Source organism: Miscanthus floridulus, chromosome 3 (assembly GCF_019320115.1).
Source record: "Miscanthus floridulus cultivar M001 chromosome 3, ASM1932011v1, whole genome shotgun sequence".
Lineage (NCBI taxonomy): Eukaryota > Viridiplantae > Streptophyta > Magnoliopsida > Poales > Poaceae > Miscanthus > Miscanthus floridulus.
This window is the reverse complement of record NC_089582.1, coordinates 18,347,711-18,369,335: the sequence shown is the minus strand read 5'-3', so window position 1 is coordinate 18,369,335 and position 21,625 is coordinate 18,347,711. Positions and strand designations below refer to the sequence as shown.

The following is a 21,625-nucleotide window of genomic DNA, read 5'->3' as shown; positions in this document are numbered from 1 at the left end:
GGAGCGGGTGCTCAGGTCGAGAGCGAAGCGCTGGCGGCGTTCCGCAGGGTGCTCGTGGGTGGCAGCGTATGCGTAGGCGTAAGAGGCGGCGGCATCTCTCAACCCAAAGGGGTATGGGGACGGTGCCGTCTCCATATTCTGCCCCGCCGGGGTCGGCTCTTGAGGGAGTGGTAGAGCGGAGCTAGACGACTGGGCGTCGCCGCGAGCCACCGGCGATTTTCCTTCGTCCATGCTCAGGCCAGACAGGTCCCCAGCCAGGGACCCCATACCAACAGCTGGTCGTAGGGCATCGGCGAGGAGGGGCGTGACGCCCCGGGCTCGCGTGACGTCAGGGTGGCCCCGCTCGCGTCGCGCCTGGCGAGCGTGGCGAGAACGGCCGCCCGGGCGCCGCCTGCGCCTGGGCTGCCAGGGCGCGACTTCACCGTCGGACGGTGGGGCTCGAGGAGTGAGGAGCACCATGTCGTACTCATGCCCTAGGGACATGAACTCTAGGCTCCCGAACCAAACCACGGTGCCGAGACACAATGGTCGTACGGGGTCTGCCATCCGGAACTTGCTAGGATGATGAAGCTGACACGCAGCTCCCCCTACCTGGCGCGCCAACTGTCGTTGCTTTGGAACCAGGGTTCCCTCAACCAACGAGTGAATTTGTGCTGCGTGCTCCTAATCCCGGATGGTGATGCAAAGAGACACAAGGTTTATACTGGTTCGGGCAATCGAGGCCCTACGTCCAGTCCGAGAGATCGATCTTGTATTCCTTGCACCGGAGTGCTCGTAGTAGGGGGTTACAAGCTAGGTGAGAGAGGGGGCTAGCCCCAGGTCTCGGCGAGGGTGGTGCGGGCTGCTTGAGGCGTTGTTCTCCATCAGCGTAGCGGAAGTGTCTAGTTCTATCGGTGTGTTCGTCCTCCTCTTTTTTTTCCCTAGAAATGGCCCCGGTCCTTCCCTTTTATACTCCAAGGGAGAACCAGGAACCTACATATGTTGCTACATGGCGTTCTAAAAACGGGGGTGGCGTGTCCGAGCCCTGTAGCCGGCCACTGTTGCGGCGTGGTCGACGGAGTGGCCCCGTCCTTGTCGTGCAGAAGTGACGCGCCGGTCATACTCGATCTTGTGCGTCGTGGGACTCCAGTACAGCTTGATGCAGGACATGGCGGGCGACGTGCTGGTCACCGTGTAATGACGTCGTAGTGGGCAGCGGCTCTGCAGATGCCGAGGCCGAGCCATCGTGGGGGGCTCGGCGGTCATGGACCCTCAGGCTGCCGAGCCCGTGAAGCAAACCGCCGAGGCCCTGGAGGGAATTATTGGTCCTGGGTACTGATTCCGAGGCCACAGCAGCCCAGACGTGGCTTCCCACGCCGCGTTGTCCTCGGGGCAGGAGTTGGCAGCACAGTGAGGCATGGGTGTCAACCATGTGCATGGTGGTTAGCACAGTGACGGGTAACCCCCGCCCAGTCCGAGGGACGTGCAGGTCATCGCGTGATGACGTCGTAGGGGGCCGTGGTTCTGTAGGTGCCGAGGCCAAGCCATCGCGGGGGGCGTTGGCGGACATGGGTCCCCAGGCTGTCGAGCCCCTGAAGCAAACCGCCGAGGCCCTGGAGGGAATTATTGGTCCTGGGTACTGATTCCGAGGCCACAGTAGCCCAGACGTGGCTTCCCACGCCGCGTTGTCCTCGGAGCAGGAGTTGGCAGCACAGTGAGGCATGGGCGTCAACCATGTGCATGGTGGTTAGTACAGTGGCGGGTAACCCCTGCCCAGTCCTGCCTCCTGTCCCATCGGCCATTCTGCTGTACTGTGCCGAGCATGCCGTTGTCGTCAGGGGCAGCAGTTGGCTGAGTTGATGCGACACGACGTTTTGTCAGAGGGACGGGAGAAGGAAGAGGCAGCGGAGTGCTGCCGAGCCTGCCTTGCGCGAGACGGAGGGTCGGTGGCCCGGCCGAGGCCTTTGGCGGGGGATCGCTCGGGATCAGTAGTGAGGGGGCCTCGGGCGAATCGGAGAATTGGCCGAGGCCCTTGGAGCCTCGGGCGAGTCGGAGAATCGGCCGAGGCCGGCAGCGTTTTAGCTGGTTTCGATCTTTACGAAGTCTAAGCAGTTGTTTTTTGGGTCTTGCTTAGGGTACCCCTTCTCGCGGTACCCGACAAGTCTTGGCCCACAGAGTTGTGATTTGTTTCATTCAATTTCTTTAGGGCTAACAGCGTGCTTAATGCTACGATTAAATCTATCCATACTTTTGTTTCCTACATTTTTTCTATGCCCATCCAAACACCCATTCCAATAAAATTCCTATGTTTTTCAATCCTATATTTTCTACGTGTATTCCTTTCCTATTCATACATTTTTCCTATTCCTACGTTTTTTGATCATGTGTTCAAGGGGGGCCTAGGGTGGTGGAGGCGCCCAGTATCGCCTTCACGAGGCTCCGCCAGTGCCCCACCCGCTCGCTACTGGCACAGAGAGGCAATGGCACGTGGGGCCAGGGTCCATGAGTCATGCAACGGCTGCCAGCCGTGTGCGATCATGCAACTGGGCGAGAGAGGCGAAGGGTGGAGGGGGGTCGCGTCCGCCGGCACGTCGCTGGGTGGCTGAATGTGCTGCTACTGCTAATCCGATCTCTTTCGTCTAGTCTTACCGACCGAACAACCACCTCGATAAGCAACTGGGGGTGCCTGTGGCCTGCTGTGCCTCTCTGATTAATCAATCAAGTCCGATATTATAGTAGTAGTACCAACATTAAGCAACGGGATTAACGCACACCGATCGACGATCGAACATGGAGGGCCGGCTGGCATGGAGGCACCTGTGTTGTGGCCTGTTCGGCTTGCTGAAATTTAACTGAAACCGACTAAAAAATACTATTCTGACTAAATTATTATGAGAAAAAACCACAATTTCAACTTAAAAAACAAGACGAACAAGTCGATTTCTGAACGGAGTGTCCAGACGAAGGAGTGCTAGTTTGCACGGACCACGTAGGGAGAACGTCACGCCATGTGTGCAACAGAAAAGATCAAGCGCACTGTGCTACTCCTACGTGGCAGAGAAAAGGCCAAGAGAGGAGGTAGCCGACCGCCGCCTTGTGCCTCGTGCCCGCGCGTTGCGTGTGCAGCATTTGTCTGGCTGCCAGGTGGGCCACCAGCACCCCATGATGAGTCCCCGCGTTTGTCCTGCTCGGAGCTTCCGTGACCCCGGGGGGCACTCACTCATACGAAAGGCTGTTCGTTTTTGCCGTGACTTCGTAAATGATGTAAATTTTTAGTTAGAATATTATTTTTCTTTCACACAAATTAGTTAGCAATATTTTTTTACAAACTAGCAACGATATGAACCAGATAACCGAACGTACTGACGAAACCCAAAGCCAGTAGACCAGTGCTGAAAACGAGCTGCCGGCCGGCAACGGCTGGCGTTGGCCTCCTCTGGCTGGCCCCAGCGATGACAACACCACAAACCCACAACGCCCGAACGCCGGCAGCGAGTTTGCTTGATCGTCTGTGATCACGGTGGCTGCAGCTACTTGCCTAGTACTCCCTCCCTTGGTCCCAAATTAACTGGCGTTTTGGGTTTTCGTACTGTAAATTTAACTTGATTTGTAGAAAAAATACGTACAATATTTATATCTTTAAATAAATTTATTATGAAAATAGATTCAACGATCTATCTAATGATATTAATTTTGTATCATAAATATTAATATCTTTTTATATAAAATTAGTCAAAGTTATTTTTGTACTAGTAGTAGGCAGTGGCCGAGGTTGACCATAAAATTAGGAGGGGCCAATTGAGTTTCGTCTGGCAACATTCTTTGCCAGAAGCTTCAAAACATATGACCTCATTAGTGCCTTGAGTTTCACCAAACTCTTAGCTTATCAGTGCACATTTGATGCTTGGCCTGTTTGGTTACTTACTACAGCCAGCCAAGCCAATTTTGGCCTATCCTAAGAATTCTGCCACCGTTGTTGGTTTCAGGCCAAAATTTGACTAGCCAGAACAAAATTGGCTTGCGCCAACTACAGTCAACGGGAGGGGTGGAGTCAGACAGATCTTGCATCTAGTGCTATTATGGTTGAAAACACTGAATAAGTACCTAACTAATAGAGACTGTATTTGCCTTTAGCTTATTCTTACATGAACTTAAGTAAGATTGCATAGATTGGATAGGTGCTGCAGCATCACCAACACCGATCCTGGCTCCGGCACCGGCTAACGAGGAATCTAGGCACTCACATAGGCCGGACAATCGTTAGCCCCAATTTTCTCGTTGCATAGCCATGCACCAAGCAAGATGATGTGATAAGTTACTATTTGTTGCACATCCATCAATATTTCTGAATTAGAGAACTTTACATAACAAATGTCTACCCAATCTATATTTTGTTGTTCACCATCGTATGAATTATGATTTTATCTCCAAAACAAGATCACATATGACTACGTTTCAAACGACAAGAATAATAATACGTGGATCCCGATCCATACACCATACTCAGGATTAGTGTGGCTTTTATCTAAACACCATTTTTACAGCACCGATCAAATTTTAACACTAGTCTAGTTTAGTTGTGACCAAATTTTAGTTTGGCTCGTCTTGATCTACAACCAAACAGGCTTTATGAGACGCTGACAAGACCCGGTACGTGGAAGCCAAGAAGGCGTTGTTGACACGGCCAGCCTTCGCGCCGACGGCCCGTGGGGCGCAAGCGCAAGTCGCTCGCGCTACCACCGATCGAACCACGAGCACGCCCGTGACGGAGCGCCAGCTGCCAGAGCCAAACGCCGTGCGCCAAGCGGCAAGCCCGGGCGGCGGCGGGCGGCGGGCGGCGGGCCCAAATCAAACCGAGAAAGCGGGGCGGGAGCGGGACCTCAGCGGAGGTGTGTTTCGCGTTTATGCGGCCAGCCCCCTGCAACGCCGACAAATTCACGCTCACCCCCTTTCCCCTGGGATACTTCTCCGGTTCTTTCTCCCCCATGCGTTTCCTTCTCTTCTCCTGTCTGTCCGGCTCCCCACACTGCTGCCCGCGCTCTCGGCTCGGTGACTGACCGCATTGGGTGCTCGCGGGGCGGAGGAGGAGGCGCGGGTCGAGGTGGGCTAGCCTGAGCCGGCCGGGCCGGGTCTGGGATCCGCCCGCCGCCACCGGACACCGGAGAGGTGAGACCGTGGGATCCCCCGCGCTCGCCGCGCTGTTAATTCATTTGGGTGGCTGGTCTCTCCCCCACCCTCCCTTCCCTGAATCTCCGGCGTTTTTGTTTGTGGGTCGATGCCGCGTATCCTGAGCGAATAGCCGAATATGGCTTGGCGTGATTGCGGTGTGGGTTTGGCCAATTTCTCCAGACCGGGGGTCTCGGCGTGGCGCTTCCGTCGGTCGGGGATTTCGGTTCCACAAGCGCGAAAAGCATATTTTCCTCGAGCCTGATTTGAGTTTTCCCCCCTGCACCTATCGAGTGAGTTCGTTTGGTTGGAGTTGGGACTCCAATCGGCACGGCCAAGTTCTGTTTGGTTTCGTTTTGATTGCCGACCAAAACTGTCGTTCGCCGCTCTGTGGTTTATTTTTCATGTACTGAACTGGTTTTTGTGCATTCTTTTGCGACCTTTATCTTTTTGTACGTACGGGCCTCGGTAACATCGTGCTTGCACGGCCCCATCATTCCTTCCAATCCGTAATAACTTCCACGGAGGCGTTGACAGTTTTGTTGGTAGTTTCATGCTAGAGAGTAGAGACAAGTGTCTCATTGCTGGACGCTGTGCGGTTGTTGCATGATTGATGAGTGGCTGGCCAATAATTCATCTCCATGCCACTAACTCAGGTGTTCTATTTTTCTTTTCTTTTTTTGGCAATCAGGTCACACATGGTTCTATGACTGAGAGGTTCCGGCCTTGACTAGGACGGATTTGGGTGAACGTCTTGAGGTTCCCATTGTTATTGGAGGGGAATGGAAACTCCATCTGAGGCCTCGAAGCCGGCGGATGCTAAACCGGTGAAGCCACGGCCAGTGGCGCCCACAGGCAGGTTCGCCTTGGGGACTGCCTCGTCCATTAAAAAGCGCCCTGATGGTGCCGCTCCAGCGGAGGTGGGTGTGTCTCGGTCTTCCTCGATGAAGTCTACCTCGTCGCTGAATGCCAGTTCGGTGCCGAGAAGAAGCAGCACGGGGACTGCTGGGAAGCAACAGGAAAATGGGAGCTCAGCTGTTGCTAAGAAGGCTAGTCCTACGCTGTCGGATGGGGCAAAGAAGACTAAGCCGGTGTCAGCTCCCGCTGCTGGCTCAAAATCAGCAATGGAGAAGAAAACATCCTTGTTTGAGAGGACAGGGGCTGATTTGGCGAAGAAGCCTGGTGTTAAGGCATCTCCAACTTCAACACTGAAGAAGGTCCAGTCGAAGACAGAGAGCTCCAATGGCAGCAGTGGCAGCACCAGGAGAGTGGCCTCCAATGCTTCTGTGCCATCACCACGTTCCGTCACAAGCAATGCCACAAAGAAACTGGGTACTCAAGCATCATCTGCTGTGTCTAATCGGCGGAAGAGCTCAACCGCAGATAGCCGTGATTCAAGGTTCATGATGCTGCCACAGGTGGATTTGAAGGCTAGTGATGAAGTGGTTAGTGCAACTCTTCTGCATTTCTTTTAACATTCCAGGTAACAACATGATTTGGTGGGTTTTGTCTGCTCAACACCTTTTTCTGTACCGCAGAGGCTGGATTCAAGAGGTCATCGGGTTCGTAGTCTCAAGCAGCTGAGGTTATCACATGCTCTTGAGGTAAATTTATCCAGCCTCCTTTCCTCTCTTCTATTTCCTGGTTCTTTCTGCTTTGTGTTCTTTGGTTATAACTGAACAACACATGGCTGCTGATTTTACCTTGCAAAGTTGCAAAGCCTAGGAAGTACTATGCATGAAGCAGAGAACCTGCATAAGTTGCCAATGTGCAATAACCTGGAATATCTACTGACTAACATTTTTATTTCTAGTTTGTGTATCTGAGGGACAACCTTTTATCAAGTTTGGAGGGCATTGAGATTCTCAAGGGGGTAAAGGTATGCCTTGTTTTGTCTTATCTTATTTATTTATTGGGAGCCTATCTTTCTGTTTTTTCCCCACGCCATGTGCCATGACATGTCTAGTCTAAAATTGCTTGTTCATTCTAGACTACTATAGCTTATGTTTGTGGTAATGCTTGCAGGTTCTTGATTTGAGTTTCAATGATTTTAAGCTCCCTGGGTTTGAGCCTCTCGGGAACTGTATTGTCCTCCAGGTTTGTGCTATCCCCATCATATCAATCAAGATAATAGAAGGCTTACATGCACTTATTTTTGTGTACACCATACCATGTAGCAACTCTATCTTGCTGGAAATCAAATAACTTCACTTGCTAGCCTTCCTGAACTTCCTAACTTGGAGGTATGCTGCTATTGCTGACTTGATCTTAGCAGTTAATTTACATATTTTGACATAGATTAATATCTTCCACTTACCTCTCTTGTTGCACCAGTTCCTTTCTATTGCTCAAAACAGGCTAAAGTCACTCTGTATGGCTCGACAGCCTCGACTTCAAGTGAGTACACTGTTTTTTTTTTTTTATCTTTCTCTCTGTACCTTTAACATATTCAAATCTTCAATGTTGGCCTTACATCCTTTGAGTCTTTTTGTATAGGTGTTAGCAGCTAGCAGAAACAAAATATCAACTTTGAAGGGATTTCCACATTTGCCTTCTCTGGAGGTCTGTTTTCTCCTTTGAGTCTTTGTAGTCATGAATGATTTACATCATTATATTGTTATCGAGCTACTATTTTCACAAATATAGAATTGTCTTATATGTTGGCCAACTTCAGGCTATTTATCCCTCTGTTTTGTAGCAAGGTGAACACACGACGATTAAAGCTTACTATTATTGCTTAATCAAGTATTAAATTTTGAATATGGATGTTGGGTAGCCCACTAATTAGAATGAAAACTAATTCTGTTATTCTTGTACTAGTATGATGCTATGGACAACTTATATGCATGAAAGGAACAATTCAAATTGTTCATGAATACATGTTACCAGTCTGTTATGGGGTTCAAACAATTAGAATCTGAAGTTCCTGTAGAAGAATGATTGTGATTTCATCAATAATATTGATATAACTAGATAGTCTGGAAAAGTATGCTCACCCTGGATATTGAACTGACCACAGCATTTACGTGTTGAGGAGAATCCACTACTTGAGATGCCACACTTGGAAGCTGCTTCTCTCCTGCTTATAGGTCCTACTTTGAAGAAGTTCAATGATCGAGGTATGTCTGAACATGTTTCCACTGCTATTCACTTTGCTTGATTGGCTGAATTTGTAGTGAGAAATGTTCATCTGAATGCCTTAAAAACTTGGGGTTATTATGTATATAAGCCATTCAGATCAGTGTTAATGGGGAGAAAAGGATGATCATTGAGATATTTAATGTTTGCATAAGAAAGGTCACACATCATTAAAAAAGGGCGTACCCAGCGCAGAGAGCTCCTGCTCTGTGCGGGGTTTGGGGAAGGGTGTTAGTGGCAAGCCTTACCCTTGCCTGTGCAATGCGAGGAGACCGCGACTCGAACCTGGGACCTTCCGGCCACAGGCAGTAAGACTCTACCGCTTGCATCAGGCTCGCCCTTCAAAGGTCACACATCATTATTGTGATATTTTTTTAAAAATATGTGAAAACAGGGGGCCCAATTTTAATGGTTATATGCATATATATGATCATGAGCATCAGTAATGTCTACTACTCTACTCCAAAGCTCCAACTATCTGGAAAATTGCTATGATACCACGTGTTTGAGCATGAGCATCAGTAATGTACTAATGTCTACCCTTAAAGCTCCAAATATCTGCGAAGTGTGAAGTTTTTATTATAGTACTTGTTCTAATAGAGGGATACACTAAGTTGTTTGGTGCAACTGGAATGTTATATTCGATTACTTTAATACCTTGCATTATTTCTAAACTTTGTATCCAATGCAGATCTGAACCCCAATGAGGCTGAGGTAGCGAAGCAATATCCTGCTCATACAGCTATTTGCATTCGTGATGGCTGGGAATTTTGCTCCCCTGAACTTGCTGCTGGTATGGTTTTACTGGAGACAAAAGACTGTTTGCTGACATTTTCTTTTTACCATCATCAAGAATGATCCTGCTATTCATTTCATCAAAAACAATTGCTTGGTTAGAGCTGTCTTCATTCTGACATAAATGAAACTGATTATTTCTTCCCAATTTATAAATAATACATGCTGGGTTTTCTTTAAAAATTAGCAGGCATGTATGCTGTTTTTTCTTTAAAAATTACTGGTGGTTGTTTCCCTTCATTTTTTTCTCCTCATTTGTTGCATTCCAAAGCTTGAAACATTGCGTGGACTGAAGTTGTAAATCTATTTCTACCTTATTTCTGTGTCCTTGAGAGCTCTAAGCGTGTGGTTATGTTGCCTGGACAGATTCAACATTTTCTTTCCTACTTGAGCAATGGAATAATAAGCTGCCTCAAGATTACATGGTGAATAAAGCTTATGTCGACCATCCGTTTGAAGAGGATCCATGCCATTGCCATTTTAGATTCACAAATCTTGGTGGCGAGGGTGAGCTAGTCCTCCGATACCAATGGTTTCTGGGTGGTAAAACACCAACCGATTTTGTTGCTATCCCTGAAGCATCGAGCGAGGTATAATTACTCCTTTAAGACAAACATGCTTTTGACTTTTGTACATTTATCCATGTCTCTAGTTTGTCTCTAACGAATAATGACTGTTTATATCGAGTTACCTGCAACAACCAATTCAACCCAGGGAAAGGTGGGCACTTCACTTAGAGCCTCTTTGGCAGGGCTCCTGCAGGGGCTTCAGCTCCGGCTCCTGCAGGAGCTGTGCCAAACGCCTGTTTTGGAAAGGGCTCCGCATGGGGAGCCGGTCAAGAGCCGGAGCCATTTTTTGCCTGCGCAGGAGAAGCCTCAAAAACGAGCTTCGCGCGGCTCCTTGCTGTGGGTTCACGTCGTCTAGTGCGAAGGAGCCGTTTTGCCAAACGTTTTTCAGAACGGCTTCAGCTCCTCCAGAGGAGCTGCTCCTTCAGAGGAGCCAGAGCCGGAGCCATTTTCAGAGGAGCCAGAGCCTTGCCAAACAGGCCCTTATACTCAACATTCCCAGTGCATGCAACTGAATACTTCAACATTTTATATTTGCTGCATGGTTGTACTCATCACAATTCCATTCCGCTTCCTCTATTTTGGTCAGTATTGATGGAATGATGTTGAAATGACAAAATAACCTTGGTACTGCGAGTACTTGTTAAGATGATTGAGGACAATTGACCTCAGTAAAAAGGCCACTTTAGTCGCTTATTCCTTGTTCACAAAAAGTGCATAACTGTAGTGATTAATAATTGCTATGATATGTTTATATGTCGTTCGGTCAAGGGATTCGAAACACAAATCACATGACATGAAATTGAGGCCCCATTAATGGCTTACAAAATCACCAGCATCTAGTTTACATTTTATCTTGTGTAATTGACATTTTTTGGTCATATATATAAACGCTTGTACCTTCATGATGCTGCTATTATATTTTGCAAATTCTGAGTGCCATCATTGTTGCATCATTTTGCTGTTATGCAACCTTTTGCAAACTCTAAACTTTTCCTGTTTCTAAACATAAGGTGTACTGGCCAAAACGCGAGGATGTTGGAAGATGTTTGAAAGTTGAATGCACTCCGATACTAAATGGTGCAGAATTTCCGCCTATTTTCGCTGTATCTTTGCCTGTTTCTCCAGGTACATTAAAGGCTTATCTTATTAAATAATGTTTGTTAAGCCAGATTTGCCATGTTTATAAGGCCATGTTTGCATTTAGAATTGTAGATAATCGTATAATATACATGTTTTAAATTTATGAAACCCTTTCAGTTAAAGTACTCAGAAAGTTCATCTGCTGTCGCACAACATTTTAGGTTCTTGTTAGGGAGGTGTTTAAACATTCTTTTGGGTGATAATTGGTTTGCTGTTCTGCTGCTAGTGAGATTACCTAGTATAATCGATGCACCTTTTCTCTTGAAATCAAAACTATAAAGTGGGGCTATATGTTCCTTTCCTCAATTAGTTTTGTTTACAAGGTACTGGATGTCCAAAGGTCATCAATCTGGCAGTCAGTGGTGAACTAGTGGAAGGAAACATACTTAGTGGAGTTCCTGAAATTGCCTGGTGTGGTGGAACACCTGGGAAAGGCGTTGCAAGGTTTGTTTACCCTATTTTACTTCTGCATCTATCTTTGCGAATGAATATTCTAAATGCATTCAGTTATCAAAAGTTGCTATATAAGAAATGTTACTGATTTAGCTAACCCCCTTTTGAGTCTAGTTGGTTAAGGCGGAGGTGGAACGGGAATGCTGTAGTAATTGATGGAGCTGAGGGGATGGAATACCAGCTGACAGTCAATGATATCAATTCAAGTTTGGTATTTATGTACACCCCTGTTACAGATGAGGGTGTCAAGGGGGAGCCGCAATGTACAATGACAGATTTTGTGAAGGCTGGTACAGTACTTTGTCCCGGCATTAATCCTATGTTTTCAATAGTACTCTTGTAGAATATATGCTACATGTATGGTTGGGTTGAAAGCTTCTCTCCTATCATGTTTGTAAGGGGCAGCAATGCGTTTTAATTTAGGGCTGAAAGTAATGGTTTGCTTAAATTCTTTGACATAACATGTGCTTGAATTCCTGTTTACAGAAGAATTTGGCCGTCCTTTTTCTTAGAAAGGTCTCTAGAATGTATGTTTTCAAGGACGTATGTAGAATTTTATATACAGCTTTGGCAGTCAAAAAGTAATTGATGATGGTTCATCTGGTTATAGCTGTTAAATCTTCATTTCTTCATAGAACTGTTTCCTTTTTCAATATTATAAGTAATTTTGTTTATTTGAGTAGTCATGTCAGCCTCAGTTTGCGAGTTAAAGAAAATGCTGTTCATAAGCCTGTAGGGAACTGACCACAACCATTTATCTCCACTCTGATGCTTATAGTTGTTTACCTATGACATTGTTTCAGCAACACCATCAGTCAGCAATGTGCATGTTCTGGGAGATATTGTTGAAGATAACATCATCATAGGGAAGGGAAAATACTTCGGTGGCAGAGAGGGACTAAGTAAAATCTGGTGGTTTAGAGAGAAGGAAAATGGGTATGCACCATTACTTGCCATCTCTAAGTATTGAATACAGGAAAAGCTTGTGGTGTGTTGGCTATATTTTTCATCACCAGCAAGTGTCAGAATTCTTAAAACCATTGACATTATGATATACAAGGATAGTCTATTGTGTGCCATCAATAGCACACATTTCCATGAACCATTGATGATTGATCCTTCTTACGCAGTGAAGTATTTCCTATATATTTACACAATTCTTGAAAGTCTGTAATGGTCGAATAATTACAAATTACTCCCTCCATCCAAAAATCGGCATCGTTTTAGCCTCTGGCACAGTGACCAAGGTGCACCAAAGACGTGCAGATTTTCAATTAATCACCACGCTGCTCTTTCTTCCGCCGTCCGTTTCACTTCCCGTGCGCTCAAGTAGCGCTGGCATGCACGGCTGCAGTAGCGCTGGCATGCACGGCATCAGGTTGGAGCGCATGCATGGCTGCAGCAGTACGAGGCGTCATATTCATTAGGCAATGCATCCGAGGCGTGGTGCATGCGGAAGATCTGGAGAGAAACGGGAGGACCACCTAAAACGATGCCGATTTTTGAAAAACTCAATTTTGCTCATATGATGCCGATCTTTGGACGAGGGAGTAGCAACTAAGAACAACTTAACCAACCTTCTCTCTGTTATACTGTTATAAACAAAATATTGCAGCTCAAATACTTTAAAATAGATGTGACACCTATTGCTTTTGTTGTCCAAATAGATGGATAGGCTCATGAAACAGTGTCTGTGGATGAAAGTAATCCATGTGCCTTCTCGAATGAGGACACATTTTGTTTTAATGGACAATTATTTGTTTTTATGCAGTGAATTTCTTCTTGTGCTATCAGACAGCATGCAGTATACACTAACCAAGGAGGACGTGGGGAGGCACCTCAAATTTGTATATACCCCTGTTAACCTTGAAGGTCTGTTGAACAGTCAGGCATTAGCAATGACATGTCCACTGCTTGTTTGCAAAAATATTATTTTGCACTAACATACACTGATGACTTCTCCAGGTCAGGAGGGTGAATCTGCTTGTGCGATAACAGATGTAGTTAAGAAAGGTACTTATGTCTGACATTCGTGCCAATTTTGTCATAAAGTCTACTTTTGTTCCCTTTTAGATATGACTGATCAGGTGTGTGATTATTTTGTTTTACCTCCTTGTTTGGTCAGCCCCTCCAAAAGTCTTCAATCTAAAGATTGTTGGGGAAGCAAAGGAAGGAAGCAAGATATCTGCTAGTGCTACTGTTAAAGGTGGAACTGAAGGGTCCAGCAGGGTTCAATGGTACAAGGCATCTTCCTCTGAATTTAAGAACGAACATGAGCTTGAAGCCCTTACTACATCAAAAGTTTCTAAGGTTATATCAGTTTTATTCACTACTACTGCCAATGATGCACCTCTCAAAACTTAAGCTATTTTTATTTGTTATATATTTGGTTAATGTGATAAAACTGAATTGTGATCTTCTTTTAATTCTTTATTAGACATTCCGCATTCCTCTTGGTGCTGTTGGATATTATATTGTTGCAAAGTTTACACCTGTGGCACCTGATGGTGAAGTCGGTGAACCAGCCTATGCTACTTCAGATGGCCTTGTGGAAAGTAAGTGCCTCTCTTCAGTGTCCATTCTAGCAGTTGTGTCTGTAATGTTCATATGTCATGGCCATTCTTAGTTCAGCTTTGCCTTGGATATTACTGAAAAACCATTGGACCTGAAATAAAGTAAAGAATTTTATGGTTCATGTTTTGCAATATATAGGTCAAGTGAAACTCGTTGAAGATGTTATGGGCAGCCAGGTGGACCAACTGGTCCTATTGGGCTGAACCAAATAATAAGGAATCCCCTTTCTGTAGAAGTGATGTGTAGTCCTTTTGTTTTTAGCTGTTAACTATTATTTAGCGAAGCACAAACTTGTGATTTTGCAAGTTCTTTTGTCATCTATATCTTTAAACAACGTTATTACCTTTCTTGTTGCAGCACTCCCACCCAGCCTGAACTTCTTAACAGTCACTGGTGAATTCTCTGAGGGTCAGATATTAACAGCATCATATGGGTACATAGGGGGACATGAAGGAAATAGTTTATACAGTTGGCATCTACATGAGGTATGTATTGTATTTTCTTGGTTGTCAATTCCTACTGATACTTAAAAATAATCACTGATTGTGTATGATGCTTCTCTAGAGATACATAACAGTTAATAGATATACCGGTTGCCACTGCGCTGAGCAGGCATTTCTTGTTCTTTAGCCACTTCACTGGTATATATTGTTCGACAGACTGAAGATGACGAAGGCACTCCACTTTCAGAGGCAACCGGTTTGCTACAATACTGTGTTACAAAGGAAGCTGTTGGAAAGTTTGTTTCTTTCAAATGCACCCCTGTCAGGGATGATGGTATTGTTGGTGAGGCAAGATCATTCATAGGAAAGGACAGAGTTACTCCAGGTGCTTCTGTTTTCTTTTTCTTGAAATTTTTTATGAATGGAAGATATTATTCTGTGTCACAAAAGAGAGGCCCCTCTTTATTTGCTTGGCTGGATGACAAAAAAACATGTTTGGAAATTAAGTTATGAATGAGCCTGGATTCTGTATGGAACTATGAATATAACACATACTTTTGCAATGTGATCCATTATGCGACGAACTACAAAGATGTGAAAAATAAAAGAAGTACAAGAATTGTAGTACACTGCTAAGTTCTTTGTTGTTTCCTTCCTATTTTAGCTCTTTTTTGTGTGCGTTCAAGGAAAAAAACTTTAGCTGTTCTTTTTATACATATGAATCCAGGGTTCAGGGGGTTGCTCGGTCTGTGGAAGACTGAGGTTTCTTCTAAACAACACCATGGGGCAGTCTTACCCCCACTGGCCGAGTTTTACATATGAATCCATAGTCTTTCCTTGGTTGCAGTTATGATATGTTCTAGACAACTATGATTGTAAAATGTTTCATTCATAACACTTAATTTCGATTCTGTTGCACTGCTGACAGGAATACCGACATTAGTTTCTCTTGAAGTAACTGGTGAGGCAATTGAAGGAACAACTATGTTTGCCAGTAAAAGATATTGGGGAGGAGAAGAAGGGGACACAATGTTCCGCTGGATACTGGTAGGTTGCTGTTATTAAGTACTACTATTTCTTTGTACTCTCTCCATTCCAAATTATAAGACGTTTTGGCTTTTTTAGATACGTAGGTTTTGCTATGCACTTAGATATACACTATGTCTAGCTACATAGTAAAAGCAATGTATGTAGAAAAGCCAAAACATCTTATAATTTGGAACGGAGGGAGTACGTGGTGACGATTAGGAAGTACTAATAACCAGACTATACCTCGATCACTTAGGCAATTATATCCTCTATTTAAGTTCTTGTGTTCGACTATTCGTAGGCAAATACATTATCCATATAAATTCTTGCTGGGTTTCAACTCTTAGGTTACTTTGGACTGAGATTTGTTGCTGTAGGCAAATTCTGATGGAACTGAGAAAGAAATTGAAGGAGCAACAAGTTCATCATACACCTTGAAATGGGATGACATTGGCTTCTGCATATCTGTCTTGTGCAAGCCCGTTAGAAATGATGGAGTTCATGGTTCTTTGGTGTCGACAGAAGCGATTGGTCCTATTATACCAGGTAGATAGTCTGATAACTGCTATTTCTATGGAAAACAACCATTTTCTGTGGGCATTTATTTCAACTTGGTGAAATTACACTGGGTAAACAAACCAACGCTTTCTGTAATTTACTTATTACAGGGCCACCAACATGTCAATCTCTTGAACTAGCTGGCTCTATGGTTGAAGGTAGCCGTTTGACCTTTCATGCTGCGTATACAGGAGGGTGAGAGATACACTACTGCTGTTCCATGTTGTCTTATGTAACACTCTTTTATTGTTATGTAGTTGTTAAATTCTTCTCTTTTTCTTTCTCATTCTAGTTTGCGGGGAAGTTGCATCCAAGAATGGTTCAGATTACATAGTGATGGGCACAAAGACAAGTTGACTGCTGATGGTCAGTATAGTGTCTTCGTAGGGCTGATGCTTATGCTATCACACACAGCTCCAATTTTGTTGTCCTTTTCTCTGTGTAGAACTAACTGTTAATTGATTTCTTACAATAGAATGTCTAGATCTTGATCTAGCTGATGTCGATTGCCGCATTGAACTTATGTATACACCTGTACGAGAAGACGGAGTACATGGGTCACCCAGGAGTGTTATTTCAGATACAATCTTACCTGGTTCGTGTTTCTTCACAAAACCTTTATTGATTCTATCAGCTGGAGAAGGCTTATCATGGTTGTAACTTGTACTGTTCAATACAACACTATAAGATGACAGCATAAGCAATCATATTGTGATACATTGATACAATTCTGTGTTGCTTACATACATGATAAGAATATGAAATAAACATAGCTTTGAGCATAGTATGTGCATAATGTAATATGAAACATATTCTACCAATCTATGCATTGAACTATATGTTAACCTGTCCTTTCACGCAGGGGAGCCCAAGGGTGTCAATCTTATTCTACCTGAGTTTCTTGAGGACAATGAAATTTCTCCCATCAAAACCTACTTTGGTGGCAAGGAAGGCACTGGGAAATATACATGGTTTCGAAATAAAGAGAAACTTGATAACTTGGAATTTGATCTGGTTGCTGCATCATCAGAAGTTGTTGGAGAAACCTTGTGTGTTCTTTTACTTTATCTAATTTGTTAGTGTTGGATGAAATATACAAGTAACTAATCTCTTGAAATAATGGAATTTGTAACAGAAAATACAAGCCTTCATTGGATGATGTTGGTTTCTACCTAATTCTTTATTGGGTTCCTACACGGTGTGATGGAAAGATTGGTGATCCTTTGATGGCTATCTCTGATGATCCCGTCGTGGCAGGTTGCTCCTTGATATGTTCCCAGTTCCTACTTGGCATTTTTGTATGTTTATTCACTGCCCCCAGATCCTTACTCTTGCTATAACACTTGCAGCTTTTCCATCTGTTTCGGATGTTCACTTAGAGCAGAAAAGTTCAGATGTATATTGTGGACTAGGCATCTATTATGGTGGATATGAGGGATCAAGCTTGTATAGATGGTACAGGGAATCTAGTGATGGAACTAGGCTTCACATAGATGGTGCTGATTCAGTCACATATGAAGTGACAGATGCTGATTACAGCTGCTGTCTACTGTTTGGGTAAATACGTCACTAGTCTATGTTGGTATATAGTATTATTTTACTCACTTTTTTTATATGAGTCGGTTGCACCGCTTCATTCTATAGTAGTTAGATAAAACTGTATTGTCTCGTTTAATAGTCATTCTTCTTAGTTCTAGAATGAATATATTTATGTACTACAGATATACTTGAAATTCATCATCATATGTCGAATAGTTTGGTTGAAAAATAGCCGAACATTCTTACTGGATGCTTGATAAGTGATTTTGTCATTGGCAGTTATACTCCTGTTCGTTCAGATGGGATAAGTGGTGAAGAAAAACTCTCTGAACCATCTGATGTAATTTTGCCAGGCAAGTCTCTGAACTGATTGGATGTTGCTTTATGTTTTCCAGAGGAATAATATACCCAACTATTAACTATATGAGAACATCCTACCACCTCCACCATGCTGGCTCTATACACCAACCCAACTTTTTGTGGCCCTGGATCCTCCTGCATCTTTGCAATTTTGTGTAACCACTTGTCTTATAACTTTTCTTTCAGAACTACTCAAAATCGAGACACTCATTTTCAAGGGAAGTCAGGTTGAAAGAGAAACACTGACTGCTGCTGAACAAATTCCAGGCAGTGAGATTCAACAACATATATGGAATAATTATAAGAAAGAGATGAAATATCAATGGTAAGAAAAGTAAATCTATTCTTTTTTCTTTGTTTAATGTATATGTACTTACTGTGTATCTCTGGATCAAGGTTTATTTCCAATGGATCAGGAGAAGATCAGTCTTTTGAACCATTGGCAACCAAGTGCTCTCGCTCATACAAAGTACGCTTTGAGGATATCGGCCGTTGCCTGAAATGCGAGTGCTTTGTCATTGATGTATTTGGACGATCTAGTGAATCGGTATCTGCTGTGACTGCTCCTATTTTGCCAGGTCTTTGGTCTTCCACCTATGCCTCTTTCAGAATACCAAAATAGCTTTGCATTTTATAGTTCATGAAAATTATTTGTATTTTGATAATGAGCTACATTCTACATTTTTCTAGACCAATAGGATATGTATTTTAAATAAGAATGAATGAATCCATACAGTATCTGTTCTATTGGCTGATATCACTGCATCCTTAACTACCTGCTGGGGTTTGAGATGCATTGTCTTTTTTGTTAGTCCAACATTTGCGTGCTCCTTCTATGCATTTGATTTTGTTAGCTCAGCATTTTATGCTTTCTTTCATCTTTAGGATGAACTTGTGTGTACAAAAGAAAACACTCGTCTTAACGTTGAATGCTGACTTGAAAGTCAAATTGCACTGATGTTCGTGTCAGTATACATTTTGTCACAATGATGAAATATGCAATATCTGTAAATAATTGGATATTTGGTTTTAACAGGAAGGCCTAAAATTGAAAAGCTGGAGATTGAAGGAAGAGGTTTCCACACTAATCTATATGCTGTTCAGGGTACCTATAGCGGAGGCAAAGAAGGCAAGAGTAAAATACAATGGCTCAGAGCGATGGTCGGAAGCCCTGATCTTATCTCCATACCTGGTATGCTTGTTTCTAAAACTGTAATACTGGTGATATGTATACACTTTTAACTGTATTGAAGTGTTGAACTTCGTTAAAAAAAAAGTACATAAACGTTTGCCCAATTTTTGGTGCCCTTCTATGCATTTACTTTAATGTCATTTTTTTTAACCGAACCAATTTTTTGTGCAGGTGAAATTGGAAGAACGTATGAAGCTAATGTTGATGATGTAGGTTATAGGCTTGTTGCAATTTATACACCTGTAAGAGAGGATGGAGTTGAGGGACAACCTATTTCTGTTTCAACAGAACAGATTGCAGTTGGTACAGTCAAATCACCTCTCATACCATTTCCTATTCATGTTCATTTATTGTTCACGTTATCTGGGTTGATCACTAAGTACCAGCTTCTGATTTCATTGTATGCAGAGCCTGAAATTTACAGGGAAGTGAAACAGAAGCTCGATGATGGTTCAGTCAAATTTGAGGTGACATTGATTTAATATTTCAATTTATAATGGTTTTTTGCTGGTATATTTAAAACCATCATAGTGAGCTAATATTCAATTAATAAAAATGTTAGAAGAATCTTGTTTTTATCTACTTGCACTGCTGTTGCTAACAATGAGCTTCTTAGTTGGCTATATCCCCCTCCAAATCCAAGTGCCGAATTCTGCAGTAGATTGGCCATTTCTTTCGAAAGCAACAAATTGAAGCCTGACTACCCAATCTGTGCTGTTTCCACAGCAATGCTTCTTTTAATGAGTTATCTTCAGTTCAATGCGATTTATTCCTTGTTTTTACACTTGAGCAGGTTCTGTGTGACAAGGACCGAACACCCAAAAAGGTACCCCATGTCACAGGCTTGCAGCATGCCTGCTCACCCTGGACTCTAGCAATTCCTCAGCATAATGCAGGGAGAACTAATAATTATTCGTCACAAATACAACAGGCACAAGTCATGGGTCATTTGGAGCGGAGAATTTTGGAAGTCAACCGAAAGAGGATAAAAGTAGTAAAGCCTGGATCCAAGACATCTTTCCCGAGTACTGAAGTACGAGGAACCTATGCTCCACCGTTCCATGTGAGTTATCCCTTCAAATTCCGCAGATAGAATTTGCTGCCATTACTATGAATCTATTATATACATGTTCTCAAAACATGGGATGTAGCTATATGGTGATAACAATGAATTGAACTTTGCAGGTTGAGCTGTATCGCAATGATCAGCACCGCTTCAAGATTGTTGTCGACAGTGATAATGAAGTTGACTTGATGGTGCAAACACGGCACATGCGAGACCTCATCATCCTCACGATCAGAGGCCTTGCCCAGAAGTTCAACAGCACCTCCCTCAACACACTTCTCAAGATCGAGGCATGAGGATGCCTACCTGATAGACCTGACAGTTTAAAATTATCTATTAGGGAAGCTGTTCCTTGTTCCAATTGATTAGAGTGCGTGTATTTAGTAGGATTCGTAGCATGACGGCTTTGTGTGTATGGGTGTGGGACGGGCCGAGCGTGTTGCATTGCAGTTATTTTTTTCCTGGCTGATCTCTCAAACCAGAGCAGCATCAGCTGGTTGCTCTGACTCACGCGTCATGAAATGTACATAGGGTTGTGAGTGAAAAAGAGTGGTGTTTCTTAGTGCTGTATTTATTATGCACTGGTTGGTTTGGGTTTTTCGACTGCCATTCTCATACTAAGCATGTTGATGAGGTAGCTTTGCTCCTTGTTTTTTGGTCGTTGGGTTTGCATATACGTGTACCCACAACACAGTTTGAAGGTGATTGGGGCGAGTGCTGTTCAGAATGCCTGTCCACATTGTGTACGACTAGAATTTTACGATGCTGTATTCACATGCGGTGTTATGCTGCAAATGTAAATTCATCTGTTCATAAACGAGAAACAAAATCGTCGGCCACGCGTATTCGTATTCGTACGGATGTATTACATTATAAATCAAGGCTCATTTCTGTGGACGGAAATGGCGAGGGTTTTGCTTTTAAATTTCACTGTTACATCAATTCCTTTTTCCTGTTTCACCTCTCACGTCTTTGTTCACCAAGCCTGTTAAACGGCCAGCCACCAACTCAGCAGCATTTGCAGTTGCAGCTGTTCCTTTCAGCTCAACACATTCAGCAAGCAACGTGAGAGCAGTATCTTATCCGTTCCGACGTGGCAGCTTCCCTACTCTAACCAGGAGGCGCCACGTCAGCAGCGAGGATCCTGAACCTATCCATGAATGGCCACTGCCGGCCACAAGCTTTAAGGCACTTGCGCTCCATAACCATCAGGCTGAAACACCTACCGCACCACTCTGCGTTGAGGACACGAGAGCAGCACAGACCGACGACAGGCGCCTGAAATATCTTCCTTTTTCTTTTTCTGTTGCATTGATTTTTTTTTGGTCTTCCGTGGAAATGCGATCCTCGACGCACACGGATATAATCCTAGTATGATAGAAAAGTTGACTCCTAATCTTAGGTAAAGTTAGACAAGAAAGTGTAATTGACTCTGAAGTTAGGTGAGCAATCTTAAGCTGCAATCCCATAAACAGTTAACATGCCCATATAACTTTCTTTTTGGATATATTTATTTACTACTCCTACCTGGACAAACAGTGAAACAGGGCCGGGTAGACCTCAGTTTGATCAGGAAATTAAATAGAGGGCAGAGAAGGCAGGACTAGTAGAAGAGAAACAAATG

At 43.9% G+C, this 21,625-nt stretch overlaps 1 protein-coding gene and 1 long non-coding RNA gene across 3 annotated transcripts; one reads left to right on the top strand and one right to left on the bottom strand.

Moving 5' to 3' along the window:
- The first annotated feature begins 4,862 nt into the window (after nt 1–4,862).
- Nucleotides 4,863–21,369, top strand: LOC136541421 (187-kDa microtubule-associated protein AIR9-like). 2 transcript variants are annotated; one of them, XM_066533270.1, is made up of 38 exons: nt 4,865–5,145; nt 5,837–6,590; nt 6,684–6,749; nt 6,959–7,024; nt 7,171–7,242; nt 7,323–7,388; nt 7,480–7,542; nt 7,642–7,707; nt 8,165–8,264; nt 8,975–9,076; nt 9,445–9,668; nt 10,658–10,772; nt 11,111–11,231; nt 11,355–11,530; nt 12,044–12,176; nt 13,012–13,112; nt 13,206–13,253; nt 13,366–13,550; nt 13,678–13,795; nt 14,172–14,299; nt 14,474–14,642; nt 15,186–15,304; nt 15,664–15,832; nt 15,955–16,039; nt 16,137–16,210; nt 16,320–16,439; nt 16,707–16,893; nt 16,980–17,101; nt 17,194–17,401; nt 17,663–17,736; nt 17,930–18,068; nt 18,140–18,321; nt 18,780–18,935; nt 19,107–19,238; nt 19,344–19,402; nt 19,729–19,761; nt 19,867–19,998; nt 20,121–21,369. In XM_066533270.1, exons 2-38 carry the CDS (start codon nt 5,928–5,930, stop codon nt 20,295–20,297), a joined length of 4,950 nt encoding a protein of 1,649 aa, XP_066389367.1. In that variant the 5' UTR covers nt 4,865–5,145; nt 5,837–5,927; the 3' UTR covers nt 20,298–21,369. The 2 variants fall into 2 exon arrangements, with proteins under 2 accessions (XP_066389368.1, XP_066389367.1); XM_066533271.1 differs by lacking the exons at nt 19,729–19,761; nt 19,867–19,998; nt 20,121–21,369 and adding an exon at nt 19,552–19,719 and having other exon boundaries at nt 4,863–5,145.
- On the bottom strand, nt 8,202–9,530 carry LOC136541424 (uncharacterized). Its single transcript, XR_010780360.1, has 3 exons — nt 9,392–9,530; nt 8,941–9,143; nt 8,202–8,335 (listed from the first exon to the last, which is right to left on the bottom strand). It is a non-coding gene; the product is annotated as an uncharacterized lncRNA (long non-coding RNA).
- Nucleotides 21,370–21,625: the final 256 nt, after the last annotated feature.